The sequence below is a fragment of the Myotis lucifugus genome, unplaced genomic scaffold, assembly GCF_000147115.1.
Source record: "Myotis lucifugus unplaced genomic scaffold, Myoluc2.0 scaffold_8, whole genome shotgun sequence".
Classification (NCBI taxonomy): domain Eukaryota; kingdom Metazoa; phylum Chordata; class Mammalia; order Chiroptera; family Vespertilionidae; genus Myotis; species Myotis lucifugus.
Genome location: NW_005871056.1, coordinates 12,894,790 through 12,914,822, shown reverse-complemented (window position 1 = coordinate 12,914,822; position 20,033 = coordinate 12,894,790). Strand labels below are relative to the sequence as shown.

The window sequence follows — 20,033 nt, the reverse complement described above, 5'->3', positions numbered from 1 at the left end:
CCCCTGTCATGCTGATCCCGGTGCTGGGAGGCATATTACCCTATTACTATATAGGATAGAGGCCTGGTGCACGGGTGGGGGCTGGCTGGTTTGCCCTGAAGGGTGTCCTGGATCAGGGTGGGGGTCCCCACTGGGGTGCCTGGCCAGGCTGGCTGAGGGGCTGAGGGCTGTTTTCCAGCTGGCGTGAAGCTCCCAACTGCTCCTTTTTTTCTTTTCTTTTTTTTTCTATTCTGGGCCAGCTTTAGCTCTGAGGCCTCGCTGCTGAAAACATTGATACAATGTTGTGGTCAGGCTGGCTGAAGCCCCGGCTGACTGAAAGCCTTTTCTGGGGTTTTGTTTAGCTTCTATATTTGCAACATAGTACATAGTTGCTTAGAGTTGCAGCTGAGAGGCCGGCAAGTGTGGGGTGCAGGGAACGTTGGAGTCCGCAGTCACTGGAGCAAGCAAGCCTCCCTGTTCGCTTCAGTGCATGGCTGCCGGCCGCCATCTTGGCTGACAGTTAATTTGCATAAGGATATGCTGATTAGCCAATGGGAAGGGTAGCAGTCGTACGCTAATTACCATGTTTCTCTTTTATTAGTGTAGATAATAAATGACTAATATGCAAATAGACCGAACAGTGGAACAACCGGTCACCATGATGCGCACTGACCACCAGGAGGCAGACTCTCAACACAGGAGCTGTCCCCTGGTGGTCAGTGCACTCCCACAGGGGGAGTGCTGCTCAGCCAGAAATTGGGCTCACAGCTAGCGAGCGCAGTGGTGGTGGCAGAAGCCTCTCTCACCTCCACAGCAGTGCTAAGGATGTCCAACTGCTGGCTTAGTCCCGCTCTCTGCGGGGAAGTGGGCCTAAGACATCAGTTGGACATCCCCCGAGGGCTCCTGCACTGCAAGAGGGCATAGGCCAGACTGAGGGACCCTTCCCCCAAGTGCACAAATTTCGTGCACTGGGCCTCTAGCTTTGAAATAATTATAGATTCGTAGTAAGTTTCAAAGATAATGGAGAAGTCTTATGTACTCTTCATCCAGTTTCCCCGTGGATACATCTTATGTAACTGTTATATAATATCAAAACCAGGATGTTGGGTTTCTCCTCACCATAAAGATACTCCTTATCATCATCTACTCCCCTACACTTCCTATTATCCCTAACATCTGGTACCTGGAAACTATTAATCTCTTCTCCATTTCTATATAATTTTGTCATTTCAAGAATTTATAAAGTTGAATCATACAGTGTGTGATCTTTTAAGATTGGCTTTTTTTTCACTCAGCCATAAAGCTCCAGAGATCCTCTAAGTTGTCTGTGTATCAGTTTTCTGTTCCTCTTTTATTGCTGAGTAATATTCCAACCAATCTGTCTTTTTTAAATATTATTTTTCATTGAAGGCTTGTGGTCTCCTGAACAGAAGTCTGTCTCCAAGCACAAATCCAGCAGCAAGATCACCTGCTGTAGGTGAGTTAGAGACAGCTCTGAAGGTAGACTTTATGTTCCCTTCTTGTCTAAACAGACTCTCAAATCCAGTAAATTCAGATAGTAGAGAAAGTCTGTGTTAGCTAGTTGGTTTAGGCCCCTGTGTTTCCTCTTGCCTTCTTTTCTGGTCTCCTTGGTAGGAAGGAATTGTACCTGCCTTTGACCATCAAGCAAAAGAAAACTATAAATTGTTTTCATGCAGTTATCTAGTTACAAACCTCCTCAGCCTACAGCTGTCCTCAGTGTAGACTCTCTGGAGATGCAAGATTGTCCTTTCCAGGCGGCATGGGCACTGGAGAAAGCATAGGCTTTGATGCTAGACCTGGATTCATATCCAGATGGATCACTGACAGGCTCAGTGACCTTAGGAAAGTTACAAAATCTCTCTGACTGGAGCCTCAGGTTCCTCATCTGACATTACTGGATAAAAATACTGATTTGATAGGGCTGTTGTGAAATGCACACAAATTAAAGAGTCTAAAAGTATACAGCACAGAGCCTGGCATATAGAATACACTTTATAAATGGTAGCTATTCTTGTTGTTCAGCTTCTGAGTGTAGCCTTCCTTTCATTCAACATCTGTTAAGCACCTGTTCTAGAGGCCTAGAATACACCAAGACATGAATTGTGTTCTTAATGTGTTCTTGAAGTGGGAGGGTGTTGAAAGGATGAGTGGGGAAAGGAGGCTGACCCAGCAATGCAGACACAAGCTAAGGGCTATCATGGAGGTCTGTACAGAGAGCTGTGAGAGCTCAGAAAAAGGGGCTCCTATCTTCACATCTATCTGTTTATCCCAGAAATAAATGGGATTTTAAGTCTGGTCCTCTAATTTTTACATCATCACCAGGATGAGCTTAACCATTGCTGCCTCATTAAATTCTATATCAACCAAGGCATCATCCTCACTGGTTTTTACTTTCTGTGTGTTCCTTTCCCTCTCCCTGTGCCCTTTGCTGGTTGTGTGAACAGCTGGACAAATGATGGTCAGTACCTGGCTCTGGGGATGTTCAATGGAATCATCAGCCTACGGAACAAAAATGGCGAGGAAAAAGTGAAGATCGAGCGGCCTGGGGGCGCCCTCTCCCCGATATGGTCCATCTGCTGGAACCCTTCAAGGTGCTCTTACAGCTGTCCTCTTCCTAGGGCACACTGTTTCTTTCTCTCCCCGTAAGGTCTCTCCGTGCATTCAAAGGCTTCTCAGTCCACTTGACTGATATGTTTTGGAACCTTTTCCATTTTAATGGAATTTTTTAAGAGCCCATCTTGTGTTTTGGAATGAATCCCAGAAATTTAGCTAAGCAGATGCACTATCTAGGCCATCTCAAACTGTGTGTGTGCGCATGCACACATGTGACACAGAAGGGCCATTTTCTTATGAATTAATAGCTCACCTCTTTGCTGTGGCTTTATTTTGGTCTTTTCCCTTTTTCAGTTCTTTTCTCCAAGTTGGGCAGAACATGTGTCCACCCAATAATAAATAGCTTTTTTATGAGTCTTTTTTTGCTGCCCTTGCCCAAAAAAGCCTAATTAAGTCTATAAGTGTCCCCAAATTCTATAGTCCCACAACAATTGGCATCTACTTTCTCAAACCTTACACACACTTTTCTTTCTATGCCAATGTGACTTTGAGGGTGGGCTAATATCTTTATATGCTCTTTATGTAATCCTGTAATATTAAACCACCAATGTCTCCCACAGAGTCCTCTGCAGGTAAATTAAAGGATTTCATTGTTTGCCAGCCCAATGTCACTTTACAGGTGGTGCCTTCTTGATTTAGAAGGTTGTGTAATTCCACTGCCTTTCTACACCAGATTATTATGCTTCTTCCTGAATAACTTTGTCCAGCCCAGAGCTGTACCATGCATGTCTAATGCCTTCAAAGCCATTAGCCTACCCCCAAGTTCCTGCTGTTTGATTTTGTGGCCACAGATGACTTTGTGGCTTCAGGGTACCATTTTTAATTCATGAGAAGCAGGATGCCCAGTGTACCTGGTTGCTGTCCTCTTCCGGCAGGGTTCAGGGGCTCCTTGACAGATTTTGAAATTATGACTTTAGTGTAGTTCTAGGCATTGTGATTGTGAACAACCACTTATTGTCTACAGCCGATGGGAGAGTTTCTGGATGAACAGAGAGAACGAGGATGCCGAGGAAGTCATTGTCAACAGATATTTTCAGGAAATTCCTTCCACTCTGAAGTCAGCAGTGTACAGTAGTCAGGGTAGTGAGGCAGAGGAGGAAGAGCCAGAGGAAGAGGACGACAGTCTCAGGGACGACAACTTGTGAGTGTGTCCCGAGGAGCGAGAACCCTCCTTGGAAGGGACAGACCCTGGAGCAGACCTGCTGGGGCAGATGCTGCTCTAAGCTCTTTTCTAAGAGGGTTTGAGGTCGTTGTTGGTGAAAGCTCCTCCAATACGGGAGAAACACACCCTTTTAAAACTTGTGTGTGGATTATAAAATCATCCTTTGAGAGTCTTCAGGAAATACTGAAAAGTCTAAAGGAAAAAGTTAAACTCTTCTGTAAAACCCCATCCTCTGAGGAAACCACTGTTAGCATTTTATTGTATTTCCCCTCAGTGTGTTCATATAATTTACTAAATCACATCCTACTTTCCATTTTCCACTTAACATCACAGAGTGAACACTGTCTAGTAACATTAGGAGTCCTTTGAAAACATGATTTTGAATGTCTGCATAGTATGCCCCTGTGTGGATGTACCATAACTCATTTAACACCTCCTCTATTACTGGACACCTTTCTTAGCCTGTTCCTACACTATACCTTACCTTGCATTTTCTAGAGCACTTATCAGAGAAGAAGCCTTCAACTTACCCATAATCCTCACGACCCAAATCCTATCTGTTCAGGCATTCTTTCTTTCTGGAATGGAAAAGCTGGGATAGCCAGGATTTTCTGATTGGGTAAAATGGTCTGGCTTGGAACTTTCCAAACTGTTCTGTGGTACCTGCGGTTCTTCGGAAAAAGGAGGTGGGAGGTGGGGGGATGAGGAAAGGAGGGAGAGGTGGGCTTCAGGTCACCATCTGTGCTTCAAACAGAGTAATCCTTTTTATTACTTAACATGAATTTTGTTTTGGTGGAGACCCACTGCCAGGGGAGAAAAATGAAAAAAAGAGGTTGAAAACCACCAATTCAGTTCATGGGGCTTGAACCCAGTTGAGAGACATATGTGGCATGCCCAAGAGGGCTCACTGCAGGCTGGGCTCCTAGACTGTGTTTGGACTTCAGTGCCAGTCACACACAGTTTACCTGCAGGTCCCTTCCTGTTAACATCGCTCTTGATCTTTGTCTTTTCCCCCCTTAGTTGTGAATTAGTGCCCGTGGTATTTGCCACTTTGCACTCTTAGCTGAGTTGCAGGTAAGGTTGTACCATTCCTGGCCTGCATATCTAATGGTGCTGCCGTTGACCACCAGGGTTTGGGTTCAGGAAAACTGGACCTAATAAACAGAGGAGGCAACATTAGGTGGTTAAGACCAGGCCTCAAAGGCAGGGATTAAACTCTTAAACTAGATTCCCAAGTAGCCTCATCCCCAGCCTCAGTTTCTCCCATGTGCTGGTCCTACAGTCCTGGTCCCAAGGCACTGATCCTGATAGGGACTCAGTTTCAAAGACAGTTGTTGATCATTAGAGAGCCCATTACTTTTATTTTTACAGTATCCAGTCAGACACCATTTCATCCTAACTGTGAGAGAACCTAGTTTAGGTATTAATTTTCCCTCTTTAAGCAGAGCAAGCAAGTTTTCCTCTGTATATTAAAAAAGTCAGACAATCCATGCCTTCCCACTGCAAAAGACATTTCTCTATCTCCCTATATTGTGTGGTACATAAGAATAAAGCACTCTTTTTATTTCTTCTTTTTTATTTTAATTTATTGTTTAAATTATTACAAATAATAGTACATATGTCTCATTTTTTTCCCCCCACTGACCTCCCCCCAGCCTCTCCTACCTCCCGGCACTTGCCCTTGTCCCCTCGCCCCCAGTGTCTTGCATCTGTTGGTTGTGCTTATATGCGTACATATAAGTCCTTCGGTTGATCTCTTACCCCCGCCCCCCGCCTCTAACCCTCCCCTAAAATAAAGCACTCTTGAATCTGCAGCCTTGCCCTTTCTTATTGTTGCTCCACAGGAAGCTTTGAAATGAGGGTTTTAGCTTCACTGTGGCTGTGTCCTGGTGCCACAAGCTCATGGTAGGGCATTTCGTGAAATAACAGTTCCCAGGAAGGCTGAACGGAGCCTTGCCTCCCCTCATCCTATGGGGCTGATTGATGGGTTGGCCCAAATTATAACTTAGCCTCAGTGCTACTGTACAACATTTGGCAATCTGACAGGCTGGCCAGGCTTTCTTTTTCCTGTTTGTTAAACCCTTAGGGCTAATTCATCAGCAGACCACGGCCCCCCATAACCTCTTTTGTCTTCTGTTGATTAGAGAGGAACGTAACGACATCCTGGCTGTAGCTGATTGGGGGCAGAAACTTTCCTTCTACCAACTAAGTGGAAAACAGGTATGCAGCTCTGTACAGACCCAGTGGGAGATACAGTTACAGTCATGCCTGTAATAGTTTTTCACTTTCTGAGGTTGTATTATTAGTAATTATAACTTATTGTTGTTTGCTTCTATTTATTGAGTTATTTGCTGTGATACCAGGCACTGTGCTCTATGCTGTGCATCCTTTATCTCATTTAAGTCTAATAAAACCCTGTGATTATCAACTTTTTAGAAATGAGTAGACAAGACTCAGAGCAGTGAAGTAAATACTATGCCCGAGGTTTCACACTGCTAGGAAATGGTGGCACATGGGATCAAAACCCAGATTGGTCTGACTGTAAGGCCTTGGTCTTGGTCACGACCCTGCCTTCTATATTTGCTTTCTCCATCCTACCCACATTTATAAGCACCCGTTTAGGCCAGCCCTTCACCTGTGTTGGGAGCCACTGACATTGAGCTTTGTAAGTTAATGCCTCTGCTCTGCCAGAGTTCACAGGCTGGTGGGGATGTACTCAATGGCCAACAGTCCCAGTGCAGTGATACATGGCATGATAGAGAGCTGTACAGAAAGATAGCAATAGAGACACAAAAGAGGGTGACATCACTGCTCGGTGGAGATGGGAGATTTTGTAGAGGTGACTTTGAACAGGATAAGAAGGAGTTTGCTAGGCAGAGGGCATTGAAAATGGTGTTTCGGGCAGAGAAAATAGCATCTGAAAAGGCAGGGAGGAATGAAAATAGATGACAACTCAGGGAACAGTGAGTTGTTCAAGGTGACTGGGTCCCAAGATTTGTGGAGAGATGGTGCTAGAAAGGAAGATGAGACAAGATTGTAGTGTGAATACAGAGTTTGAACATTGTATTCTGTGAGTATTTCAGAGCCATAGATTTAGGTAGGGAGCGACTTGGTCAGATTCTTGTTTCAGAGAATTCCTTATTTCTGTGGAGGGTGGATTAAAATAAAGAGAGCCTAGTGGTAGGAAATCTGTTAGGAGACTGGAGACATTGAGGATTAGAGTGAAGGTGGTGGGGATGGCTTACTACCACAGCCAAGCAAATGAGAAATGCAGCCATTTCAATGGAGCCTTTTGTTTAACAGCATCTTTATTTCTCAAAACATATCATGTTAGAAGTGGGGGTTTTAGGTATGTTTAGCCTAACTTTGGAGCCATTTCTTCTGCCTCACCTTACCATTGCTTATTTCTTTGGTAGTCAAGTAAAAATAAAGGTTGTATATAATAAAGAATTTTCTCAGTTTCCTATGGCTGTTTTCTCAGAACCATCATTTTATTTTATTTTTATTATTTTTATTTTTTTTATATTTTATTGATTTTTTACAGAGAGGAAGGGAGAGAGATAGAGAGTTAGAAACATCAATGAGAGAGAGACATCGATCAGCTGCCTCCTGCACATCTCCTACTGGGGATGTGCCCGCAACCCAGGTACATGCCCTTGACCGGAATCGAACCTGGGACCTTTCAGTTCGCAGGCCGACGCTCTATCCACTGAGCCAAACCGGTTTTGGCAAAAGAACCATCATTTTAATTATCTAGCATCCAGTTTCCCTGGTCCTATCTATTAGTATTCATCCACTTAATGTATGTCCATAATCATTTAATAAATATTTATTGGCACATCTACTGTGTACCTGGCACTGAGGATGGGTATTAGAAGTTTCCTGGAACATCTAACCACACTATGCTAGGTGGAAATGGGGTCTTGCTACTATAGTGACAATATAAAAAAAGCTCAATATGGTAGTCAGGGCCATGGTAAATATTGTGTTCATGTTGTGGCCCAGAGTTTTTGACAGATAAGCAACCTCAGTCTTCTGAGAAAGTAACCCCCAACTTGTTTGGAACAGTAAAATTGTTTTCTTGTGTAAGTATCTTTTAATTCTGGGAAGATTTATTTATTTATTTATTTTAAAAATATTTTTTATTGATTTTTTACAGAGAGGAAGGGAGAGGGATAGAGAGTTAAAAACATCGATGAGAGAGAAACATTAACTAGCTGCCTCCCGCACACCTCCTACTGGGGATGTGCCTGCAACCAAGGTACATGCCCTTGACCGGAATCGAACCTGGGACCTTTCAGTCTGCAGGCCGACGCTCTATCCACTGAGCCAAACCGGTTTGGCTAATTCTGGGAAGATTTAGAATTAAATGTGGGATGATGAAGTAAATCAAACCTACACTTTTGTGTTAGGCTTAGGTGTAATTTGTGGATTTTTGGCATTTTAAGTGTTTTTGACATTTAAAGGGATCTGGCTTAATAATAATAATAGTAATAATAGCTAACATTTATTGAGTTTCAGGATTCAGAAGTTGTTTTTTCCTTTAGTGTATGTTCTCTTTCCTCAGATTGGGAAGGATCGGCCACTGAATTTTGACCCCTGCTGCATCAGCTACTTTACTAAAGGGGAGTACATTTTACTGGGGGGGTCAGACAAGCAAGTATCCCTTTTCACCAAGGATGGAGTGCGGCTCGGGACTGTTGGGGAGCAGAACTCCTGGGTGTGGACTTGTAAAGTGAAGCCCGATTCCAACTATGTGGTAAGAAGAGGAAGTTCATTTTTATTGGGCCATTGTCTGAGTAGGAACTGAACATCAGGCCTGCTTAGCCAGTCAAATCATTGATGTTTTTTCCTGACAAATGGGAAGGTAGATTCTTTCTCCACAGAGAGCTGGGAATTGACACCTCTCTTTCCCTGCAGGTGGTAGGCTGCCAGGATGGCACCATTTCCTTCTACCAGCTTATTTTCAGCACTGTCCATGGGCTCTATAAGGACCGGTATGCATACAGGGATAGCATGACTGATGTCATCGTGCAGCACCTGATCACTGAGCAGAAAGGTAAAAGGCAGGTAGAGCCCCTTTGCCCTCTAGGTACTGGGGAGAGGCATAGGTTGAGAGGACTGCTGATAGGGCAAGTGAAATGGTAGGAAATATTTCTCCTTGGTCTTTTTGAAACACGTTGGACCACTGGTTCTTGCTTCTTTTTTTTTTTTTTGTGAGGAGGCAGGACGAGGGGAGAATGTGGATGTTTTTGAGAATCTAATGAAAGCAAGAAACCCTTTCTCAAAAAATACCACACAGACTCACAAAATTTTGCAGATAATTCCAGGGGTACATGGACTCCCTAACTAAGGGAGGATAATATATAACAAGTTAGAGCCATGGTGGCTGACCTCCATGGGTCTTTGTGGACCTGCATTCTCTCTGGTCAGAGGCACTTCTGGGGTACTTCTTCCTCAGTTACATCTCAGCTTGCCTTTGGTCAGGTCCTTGCCCCAGAGATAAGCAGAGGCAGTGGGTTTCCACACGCTCAGTCAGATCAGGGTTCCAGGCCCAGTGCAGTCAGTCTAAACTCAGTCTTTTCTTCTATCCACCCAAGGGGGTGGGCTGGTTAAATAGGCTAAGAATCCACTTGTTTCAAGTGTATTCATATCCAGATATACTGGACACAGCAGCACACTGCCAGATGCCTGTGAGTAGGGATTCTGGTTGGGAGTTGTCTTGCAGATTCAGATGACAGACATCCTTTGGTCCCCATCTGGGAGCACCTCCATTTGAAGATTCCAACAGTATGGTGAGGGTGTAGCTCCAAAGCATCCCTTCTGGAGACATTTTCTCCACCTGGTCCATAATGAGTGTGAGAGTTTAGTGTACCCCACAAACTACACATGGTTACTGTTGTCAAGGGTGGTGTTTGGAGAGTGACCAGAGTTGTGGGCAGTCACTCAGGTGGGCTCCTGATCATCAGGGGCCATTAGTGCCATGCAGAGGAGTTTAGATTTATGTTCAGCAAGTGATGGTAGCATTAAGAATCATTTTCCATACTCAGCTGTAAGCTTTGGATAACAAAGATTATATATGACTTTGGATCCCAGTGTTTAGCAGAGCTGATTGTACATGTTAGATACTCTAAAGATTTTTTTGATGAGAGTGTCTCCTTTAATTGCCAGTAGTATTAAGTAAATGATAGCTTTTCATTTCTCTGCCTTCTACCTTACTTAACAACTTCTTGCTAGAACTGGGCTTTTTTCCTTTGACAGTTCGGATTAAATGCAGAGAGCTTGTCAAGAAAATTGCCATCTACAAAAATCGATTAGCTATCCAAGTGCCAGATAAAATCATCATCTATGAGTTGTATTCAGATGATTCATCAGACATGCGTTACCGGATAAAAGAGAAGATTGTCAAAAAGTTTGAATGCAACCTCCTGGTGGTGTGCTCTGATCACATCATCCTCTGCCAGGTAAGCCGCAGCAGATCAGACCGAATCCACCTTATGCTTCCTCCAAGGAGAGGGTACCCAACGCAGGGTTTTTTGGTCATTAGGAATTGGTTATTGCTTTTATTTTGTTGACATCTATATGGCCAGACTCTACTAGAAAGTCATGGGCCATAAACAGGAGACTACTACTTTTTTGTGTTACAAAGTACTTTGTTATACTGGGATTATATATATTTTAATGACTTAAAGCCTAAATTGATATACCACAAAATGCAGATTGATTTTTTTTTGGTAAACATATACACATAAAAATTTATGATATCCTTCAGTTAAACAAAAAACAATGTATTTTAATTCAAAACAGTAAAGGGAGTTTTTACTTTCTGATAGATTTTTTTCACAGAAAAATATTTCTCAACTTAGAGCTTCCTAGAAAATGTCTAGGTCAATGCCAAGAGAAGTTTGAAAAGACTTTGAGAGAAGGCCAACCCAGCATCTTTCTTGGAAGTAGAGGTGGATTTTGTTTCATGAAACTAGGCCTATTGGAAGTGATAAAATGGATTCCTTTAGGAATCACTATAGACATAAAATATTATTAAAATATCTCTAAAAGTCTAGAACTTTAAGCAGTTTAGGGGTACCACAGGTTTATAGTATAGAAGTGGCAAACAGGTGTGCTTTTGGCTGCTTAGAGGTCTGCACAGAAGATCTGAGGCTGAGCGAGGATCCATGGGAAGACTTTCATGAAGATTAACGATACCAATCATGGGGACTAGGTTAGGTAGATCCTGAATATAAAGTGTTTTTCACCCCTCAGAGGCAGGAAGACCTCCTTTGGAGGGCTGGGGAACACTTATTCTGTTGAATATCCATGCAGAGGGGGGTTTGCTTTCTAGGAGAAACGGCTGCAGTGCCTGTCCTTCAGTGGAGTGAAAGAGCGGGAGTGGCAGATGGAATCTCTCATTCGCTACATCAAGGTGATTGGTGGCCCGCCAGGAAGGGAAGGTCTGTTGGTAGGCCTGAAGAATGGACAGGTGAGTGCTCTTTTGGGTTGCCCATCAGTTTGACTATCTGCATGCAGATGCAGGCAACCAGTCAAGTTATGACCCTGAGATAGGTTTTCAGGGCAAAAAAAGGCTTCTTCCCTTCATGGGCACATTAGAGCTACCTTTTATAAGGATAGCCTCAGGCCAAAGAAGAGGTGATCCTCAGACTCATAGCATGCCCCATTCTGGCAGAGTTGGCACTGCACCGCTGGGCCAAGAGTTGAGTAGATTAGTGGGCTTGAAAGTCACCCAGATGGTGGGAGATTTGTTAGAGGTGCAGGTTCTGTGGCTTGCTAGAGAGGGAGGCAGAGATCATTCCTTAGGTTGGATCCCTATTAGAGCAGTGAATGGATTAAGGCAGTGTGTTCTAGCTTGTGTCCTAGAAGGTGCTGGTCTGTAGGCTATTACTAGATATTATAAGAAAAGTGGGCCCTTTGCTCAAATAGATGTGGAAAATCTAGGTTATACAAAGTTAAACAGTTTTCTGTGTGTGTTCTTTGCTCAAAATAAGAAAAGTTCTAAGTGGGCTTCATGGAAATTTGAAAGTAAAAATGTAACTGCATTAGCCTGAGAGCCAAGCTGTCTAGCAGATGGCTAGTGGTAAAGGTTTGTCAGGCCTTTCCTGAGGATGGGACTCATGGAGTATGAGTTAGCAGGAGTATAGAATAGCAATACCAAAGGGCAGGAACGTGTTTTTTGTCACAATGTCACTTCCAGTGTGAGGCCTGAAAGTATGGACTTTGGAGGCAGGTTGACCTGGGGTCATGTTTATGTTTAGCTACTCATAGCGGTGTGACCCTACGCACGTTACTTCACCTCTCTGAGGCTCAGGTTTTACAAATGAGGATAATATTTTACCCAACTATCAAAAATAGTCAATGACTGATTGCTTTCATCATCATCATCATCATCATCATCATCATCATTATTTTGCAGTGGTTATACCAGATGTCTGTCAGTGTTTACAGTAGCCTCTTCCTGTGTTAGTTACTCAGACCTCTGCTGAATTGTGTTTCCTAACCCTGCAGTTGGGTAATGTCATTAACAAATCCCCAGTCAAGCAGACTTTCAAGTAAGTTTGTCATGTCTTGGGGCCAACATGTCATTACTTCGGTGACCTCAGATGAACTACACTCTGTTCTCCTAAGGATAAGCCCTGGTCCCTTTCTTTTGATGAGTCCTTTTCTCTACACTGAGCCTCTAGTGAAGTTAGTGGGAGTTGTTTTTTTAGAACACATGGGTTCCAACAGCCTGGCAGTATTACAGGGTCTTGTTGCCATGGTGACTCACACTTTTTCTCTGAAATTTTGCCAGATCCTGAAGATCTTCGTGGACAATCTCTTTGCCATTGTCCTACTGAAACAGGCCACAGCCGTGCGCTGCTTAGATATGAGCGCCTCCCGAAAAAAGCTGGCCGTGGTGGATGAAAACGATACATGCTTGGTCTATGACATTCACACCAAGGAGTTGCTTTTTCAGGTGAAGTCCCAGGGAGTGTCCAGGACATGATCCTTTGATTAGAGACACTCCTCTAGCTTCCCAGTCCTTATAGGAGGTGCTTATGCTCTGGCTTCCAGGTGGGCCTCTGGAAGGAGCAGTGAGGTGTAAGGGTGTAGGGTCTAAGCACGGGTGCAGAGTCTAAGAGGCCCAAGACACAGCCAACCCCTCCCACACATAAGCTGCAGGAGCTGAGTGAGTCTCTTTGAACTTTGGTTTTGTTGCAAGTAAGATAGGCAAGTAACATTTTCTTACAAGATTACTGAGAGCAGTAAATTAATACTAATAAATCTAAGTGTGGCATGTTGCAGGCTATCAGTGTATGGGTTAATGTGATGATTCTTTTGAAAAAGTCTGCTGCTCACCTCCTGGAGGCTGCCTGCATCTTTGAATAATCTAAGACACAGTAAAGAAACAGGACCAGTTTTGCCATCTGAAGGAAGGGAGACATGGGGGAAGTCCTCCCTGCTATTTCACAAGGATGCTATAACAGCCAGCAAATGTGAACTGTTTTGCGGATAGGCATTGCTTACACATCATTTGATCCTGGGGCTGGAGGAAGTGTGTCATTGGAGAAGAGAGCCCAAAGGCTCTATGCCCAGTGCCTGGTTGGCTTTCTACTGGACTTAGTGCTGCTCTTTGCCTCTTTAGGGCTCTGTGAGTGGTCAGGGCCTATTTGCCTGAAGTGAGTTCCCCCAAAGCTAAAACCTCCCCTGATTGGCTTTCTCAACCACTAAAGGTTTCCCAGTATAATGGGCAGATTGAGGTCTCCTCCTTGTCCTCAGCGATAGAATCAGCAGGGTGGAAGGGTGCTGTAGTAGGGAGCTACTTCAGTCATTTGAAAGGAGGTACCTGGCCACCACTAGCCCCAGTGACTCCCAGTTGATAACATTTCACTCTTAACTGGGGAGGCAGAGTGGTTTAGGGGAAAGAAAGAGCATAAGCTTTGCCTTCAGACAAATCTGGGCTCCAGCTCTGCCTTCATCTCTCAAGCAAGTTAGTGAACCTCTCTGAGTCTTATTTCTCCTTACCTCTAAAATAGAACTAATAATTTCCCCCTCATAGAACTACAGGACTAAGTAAGACACCATAGTGCCTGCCACAAGATAGGGCCTTCAGTGTTACTTCTCATCTCCCCAGCCTCAACACAAGCCCCTGTAGGTAGGTTAGCAGCTCCCAGGTGTGAATCTGTGTCCAGCCCAGAACCATATAGGAGTGGAAAGGCGTGTGTTATTCCCTGTCCCCACTGAGGGTTTTCTGTAGTGGGCCGGGAAAGGTAATTTTCAGCCTTTGCTAGGGGTCATAAACATTCCCAGCTATTTTTTCTTCTCTCCACTGCCCCTACCCCTGCAAATGCAAACAGCTATATGTTTTCTTTCTCATTATAAAAATAATCTATGCTCATTATAAAAGATTCAGACATTGTAAAAGATTCTAGGCAGAAAGATATGAACTTCTGCTGGTGCCTAAGTCTCTGGAGCTGAGCAGAAATCTCTGAGAGGAGGTGGGGCAAGGGAGTACCTCCCAGGGTGATTGTCTTCTTACAGTGTGCAGATTATAAATGTAGAGACAATATATTATTTTTTAATTTTAAAATAGTTCACTGTTCTTTTTCTTATTATGAAAAATAAATATTCATAACCAAAAGAAAATTTCAGGCAAATAAAAAACAGAAAATATAAAGCACCCGCGGAAAGACAACTACTGTTAATTCTTTGGAATATATTCCTTTAAACATTCTTCCATACAGAAATAGAATCCACTTTGCTGATTTTCTCACTTTTTATGTAATGATTAATATTTGGGGATAATAATTTTTATTCAAAAGTAATGCTTGCTTGTTCAAAAATTCCAACATACAAAAGTGCATGGAAGTGCTTGCCTCTATCCCCCTATCCATTTCTTCCAATCCCCTTTTCTTCTCTTTCCCTCTAGCCCACTGTTAGCAATTTAAAGTGATTCAGGTTTTAACAAGAGAACTTGACTGAATGTAGGAATTGTGCCAAAGCCCAGGATGATAGTTACAGGGTTCTCACCATCCCTGTCCCTCAGGAACCGAATGCCAACAGTGTGGCCTGGAACACCCAGTGTGAGGACATGCTCTGCTTCTCGGGAGGAGGCTACCTCAACATCAAAGCTAGCACCTTCCCTGTGCACCAGCAGAAGCTGCAGGGCTTTGTGGTAGGCTACAACGGCTCCAAGATCTTCTGCCTGCATGCCTTCTCCATATCAGCTGTGGAGGTGCCACAGGTAACCCGGGATGTCTGTCAGCTCTCAGTAGTGGCAGGACAGGCAAGACCAGGAAAGCCAGGCTCCTCAATGGTGCTTTGGGAGGGAGTGGTGAGGAGAGAGGGAAGAGAGACAAGAATGATAGCTGTGGTGTCATGGAAGGCACTCTGGATTTGAACGTGAAATCCTATCTCCATCCCATGCAATCTGTGTGTCTTTGGGCAAAAAACTCAGCATCACTGAACCTTAATTCTTTCTGATCCCCACTTCCTAGTAGGGACAGGGAGGGGTACGCAGGGTTGTCTATCAGCAGACAGAGTTGTGTTTCACTGAGAGCTGTGCTTGGGGCAGAGTAGAGTAAGCCAACAAAGCTGGGAGTCCAGCAGGGTGTATGCACAGGCATATGAAGGGGGTAGTGTGTGTGAGAGAAAGATAATATAGGTGGAATGGGGTGTGGGAGCTGAGGTCTGTGAGCCAAAAAGGGAGCATGGTACTGTCTGCACAAGTCCCTCACACTAGCAGGAGGCCAGAATAGAAATGGGAGGCAGGAATGTGAGCCTGCCTGTAGAACTGTCATAAAATAAAGATAAGCACCAAGGAGAGACTAGCCCTCAGAATCCCATCCTAAGGAGAAACTCACTCTTAAACATTTTGGAAAATATCAGCCCAGACCTTTTTTATATGGATGTGTAATGTGTGCATAATATATAATTAGGAGTATATGATCCTATATTATAAAAGCCTAATATGCAAATTGACTGAACAGCAGAACCACCAGGGTGCAGATGCTCAATGCAGGAGCTGCCCCCAGCACACAGGCCCCAGGCCAGCCAAGGCGGGTGCCAGCTGGGGCCCCCCGATCACCCTTATGGTCACCCTGCAGAGGGAGGTGACCAGCGGTGGCGGTGGGGGGTGGGGCTGGCGAGTGGTGGCGCCAGGCCAGCCAAGGCAGGTGCCATTGGGGGTCCCCCAATTGCCTCGCAGAGGGAGGTGACCGGCAGCGGTGGCAGGAGGCAGGGCCGGCAAGCGGGTGGTGCCAGGCCAGCCAAGGTGGGTGCCAATGGGGGTCCCCCGATTGCCCCACCGGTCGCCCCACAGATTGGCCCTGATCGCCAGCCAGGCCGAGGGACCCTACTAGTGCATGAATTTTGTGCACCGGGCCTCTAGTTGTATATAAAATTTTAAAAGAGGAATTGTACTGTAAATAATGTTGTTTTGACTTTTATTATGTATAAATATTGCTCCTATAGATGAAACCTCAGATTTACTGCACTTATTTTACTGAATGTGGACTATAAATAAGAGAGACTTAATTACCTTCCTTTATCTCCATCTTCTGATTTAACCTAACATTTACATATTGCAGACCCATCACTTTGTATGAATTGTTGGCTATCAACTAGCGATCTGGCTTTTTCACCCTACAATCTATTAGAAACATGGCTCCATGTCAATAAATGTTCTTCTTTAGCTAAAATGATTGTAGATTCACATTTAATTGTAAGATATCATGCAGAGATACTTTGTACAATTTGCCCAGCTTCCCCTACTGGTAACAGTTTTGCAATGCTGCAGTACAAATTTATCACCTGAATAGGTTGGTGTATTCACACCAAAGCGCATGAGATCCCTGGTGTTGGGTTTACCTTTTACTATGGCCACACCTTCCTCCCTGCTGCCTCACCTCCACCCCATATTGTTTTTAGTGACTATTTTTTTTGTCCCGATCTCTCACAACTTACTGAACCCAGTTAGCAATTTGTGCTGTTTGCAGCTTTTTGCTCTTATAAATAGCTAAGTCTTTGCACCTATCCCATCTTAGCTCCTTGGTATAAATTCCTAGAAGTGAAATTGCTGGGCCAAGGGCTATTTATGCTACTTTTGAAAGATTTTAGACATGTTTCCAGATTGCCTTTCAGCTAGGCTACATTAATCTATATTCCCTCCACACACCTTGCCCTGGCTTGGCTTCTTGTAAAGCAGTGGTTCTCACCTTCCTAATGCCGCGACCCTTTAATACAGTTCCTCATGTTGTGGTGACCCCCAATTTCATTGTTACAAATTGGACATAATTAAAGCATAGTGATTAATCACAAAAACAATATGTAATTATATATGTGTTTTCCGATGGTCTTAGGCGACCCCTGTGAAAGGATGGTTCAACCCCCAAAGGGGTCGCGACCCACAGGTTGAGAACCACTGTTGTAAAGGGTAGAACTGGACTTCATTTCTTCCCCATAGCTGATGATGTTACTCATTGATGCAGAGATTATTAGTACCTAACACAGAGCAGTTATTCAATAAATATTAGTGGAATTCAGACTTGAGGAAAAGGAAAAAGAAAGAAAGAAAGCCAGAGAAAAAAGGGAGAGAAGTGGGTAGAAGTGGCAGCAGAAAGAGAGGTAAGAACAGCCCCTGTGGACTGTTTGCTTGCAGTCCTCATCTGCTCCCCATCCCAAACTCATGCACCACATCCATCAGAAACCCAATCTTCCTGAATCATGCCAAACATGCTATGCTGATTGAAAGTTTTTTCTACCAAGACTGCCATGCTGACCTCAAGATAAATGCAGTTTGCTGCTCCCTGACTTTGGCGGGACAAGAGGAACTGAAGGGGCAGCCCGGGACTTCCTCTGCCAAGCTCTAAAGATTCAGAAGCCAGATTCCCCCTCCCCCAGTGGCTGCACCAAGGCCATCCTGCTGATGCAGCAGGTCAGAACTGCCAAGGGTTAGGAAAGGCAGCCTCAAAACAAAGGCTATTTATCTGTCGTTTCTGCCTCCAACCATCCTGTGGTTTTGGCCTGGGGGGGAGGGAGAAAGCTTCAGACCCACTCTGGGGATTTCTGGTTTCCTTTCGAAATTTACATCATCTTGTGCAAGAAATGGTTTGTTAGGGCTGCCAAGTAGGGCGGCAGGCCCTAGTCGGGCTTCTCAGGGCGGGTGGTGACTTCATGCTTGGAATTCGATAGCAAGATAAAGTAGAGCTCAGAGGGCATTTGTGCAGTTAGGGTATTTAAAACTCCCACTCTCAGACTGTGCCTCCCAGGCAAGCCTAACCCTCCTTGGGCTCTCAGCTTGGTGAAAGGGAAAGGAGTGTAGGGAAAGGAGTACTGGCTTTCTGACACTGGCTGTGACCTTGAGCAACTCCGTTCGCTTTTTGGGGTCTCACTTATTTTCTGTGCAATGAGGTTAAATATACCCCTCTTTCAGGTTTTGTCTGGTCCAAAGCCTATTATTATTATTATTATTATTATTATTATTAACAACAGTCTTAAAATATTAAACACTACAAAACAGAACTAAATTGGAACAGGAGGCGCTCACTGAAGGAGTTTAGAAAGGAAAGCTCATTGTGCACAGGGCGTTTGAGAAAGCTTCCAGGTGGTGGTGACACTTGATCTGCCCTGAAAGGTCTGGAAAGGCAGAGGAACAGCGAGGTGTTTCAAACAGGGAACATAGCGGGTGGAAACAAGTTTGGAGAGTTTGTGAGATGGGGAGGAGCTGATGCTGAGAAAGTACTATGGATGCAATGAGCATGCTCATTTTTTGCCCAGCACTTTATCAATTTTCAAAGCACTTCTCTTGTTTGCCCATGGTAGCCTGTGAGCTAAACAGAAGTTAATTGACCCAAAAATTCATACATCTAGGATGTGACTGAGCTAGGCCTGGGTTCTAGCTCAACTGTTCCCGTGTCCATACCCTACTGCCACCTGAAGGGAGGCACAGTAGGAAAGATGAGTGCTCAGCAGCAGGCACATCTTGCTGTCAGAGGATGGAATGGCTTAAAAAGAAAACAATTTCCTTCAACGCTAAAGCTAAAAAATGGGACAGGAAATTTCAAAGATTAAGGCCCCAAATGTAGAAAACAGCACTTTCAGCTCCACATTTGGGAACCATTAGCACAGAGGTACTGACTGATTGATTTCCACTGCCTAGGAATTCAGAAGGAAAGACGCAGTTCCCTTCGGCACACTGACTGGCCTAAAACAAGGGAGGGCCTTTAGTTATGAAAGACACTCAGGCCCAACTCAGACTTGTTCTCAGGTATACAGACACGTACACACACATACCCAAGAGGTCATCCAGGCTCCAGCCCCAAGATCTTCTATGTGCCACTATGTGCCCTGAGTTTCAGTCTCGGGCCATAATCCAGGAGTGATAATACCTATGACACAGGACTGTTGGGACAGATCCAAAAGCCTACAAATAGAAGTTATTAGGAACCATTCACGATATTACTTGAAGGGTCAGTGAAGACTTTCCAGAAGAAATGACATTTTAACAGGGTCTCGAAAGTCAAATAGATACTTTCCAGAGGGTGAAGAGGGGCAAAGTCATTCCAGATGATGGTGAAATCTGTGGAGAGGCGGGCCTGGAGGTGGGGAAAGCCGGTGGTGGAGGGGAGGATGGGCAGGAGGTTTGTGCTGCTGAACATGATGGTTTGGCTATGAAAATGGGGTGGCAGCCCCTAGCTGGTTTGGGCTCAGTGGATAGAGCGTCGGCCTGCGGACTCAAAGGTCCCCAGGTTCGATTCCGGTCAAGGGCATGTACCTTGGTTGTGGGCACATCCCCCAGTAGGGAGTGTGCAAGAGGCAGCTGATCGATTTTTCTCTCCCATTGATGTTTCTAACTCTCTATCCCTCTCCCTTCCTCTCTGTAAAAAATCAATAAAATATATTAAAAAAAAAAGAAAGGGGGTGGCAGAGTGGAAGGCATGTAGGGTGAACTGGGGTGTGGCTGAGAAGGGTACTGGTTAACCATTGCAGCATTGCTCTGCAGGCTTTTGTAATGAAGTCAATGCACACATATGGAGTCAGGCTTTCTATGAATCTGACTCTTTCCATTGCTTTGAAAATACTCTTCTTTCCTTCAATCCTGCAGTCTGCTCCCATGTACCAGTACCTGGAGAGGAAAATGTTCAGAGAAGCCTACCAGATTGCTTGCTTGGGTGTGACAGACACTGATTGGCGTGAGCTGGCCATGGAAGCTTTAGAAGGATTCGCGTGGGAAACAGCAAAGAAGGTAAGCATCTAGTCAGAATGA

The 20,033-nt window shown here is 44.5% G+C and overlaps 1 protein-coding gene across 3 annotated transcripts in view; it reads left to right on the top strand.

The window, feature by feature from the left end:
- Positions 1 to 20,033, top strand: part of IFT122 (intraflagellar transport 122) — a 55,763-nt gene that overhangs the window by 5,610 nt on the left and 30,120 nt on the right. For 2 of the 3 annotated variants that reach the window (XM_023749633.1, XM_023749634.1), the window contains 10 exons: positions 1,390 to 1,456; positions 2,445 to 2,591; positions 5,920 to 5,995; positions 8,343 to 8,534; positions 8,696 to 8,834; positions 10,037 to 10,239; positions 11,115 to 11,252; positions 12,579 to 12,743; positions 14,814 to 15,011; positions 19,872 to 20,012. In XM_023749633.1, coding sequence (XP_023605401.1) covers positions 2,479 to 2,591; positions 5,920 to 5,995; positions 8,343 to 8,534; positions 8,696 to 8,834; positions 10,037 to 10,239; positions 11,115 to 11,252; positions 12,579 to 12,743; positions 14,814 to 15,011; positions 19,872 to 20,012 — 1,365 coding nt within the window. In that variant the 5' untranslated portion in view covers positions 1,390 to 1,456; positions 2,445 to 2,478. Of the gene's footprint in view, positions 1 to 1,389; positions 1,457 to 2,444; positions 2,592 to 3,577; positions 3,755 to 5,919; positions 5,996 to 8,342; positions 8,535 to 8,695; positions 8,835 to 10,036; positions 10,240 to 11,114; positions 11,253 to 12,578; positions 12,744 to 14,813; positions 15,012 to 19,871; positions 20,013 to 20,033 lie in introns of all 3 variants that reach the window. The other variant, XM_023749635.1, reaches the window with a different exon arrangement.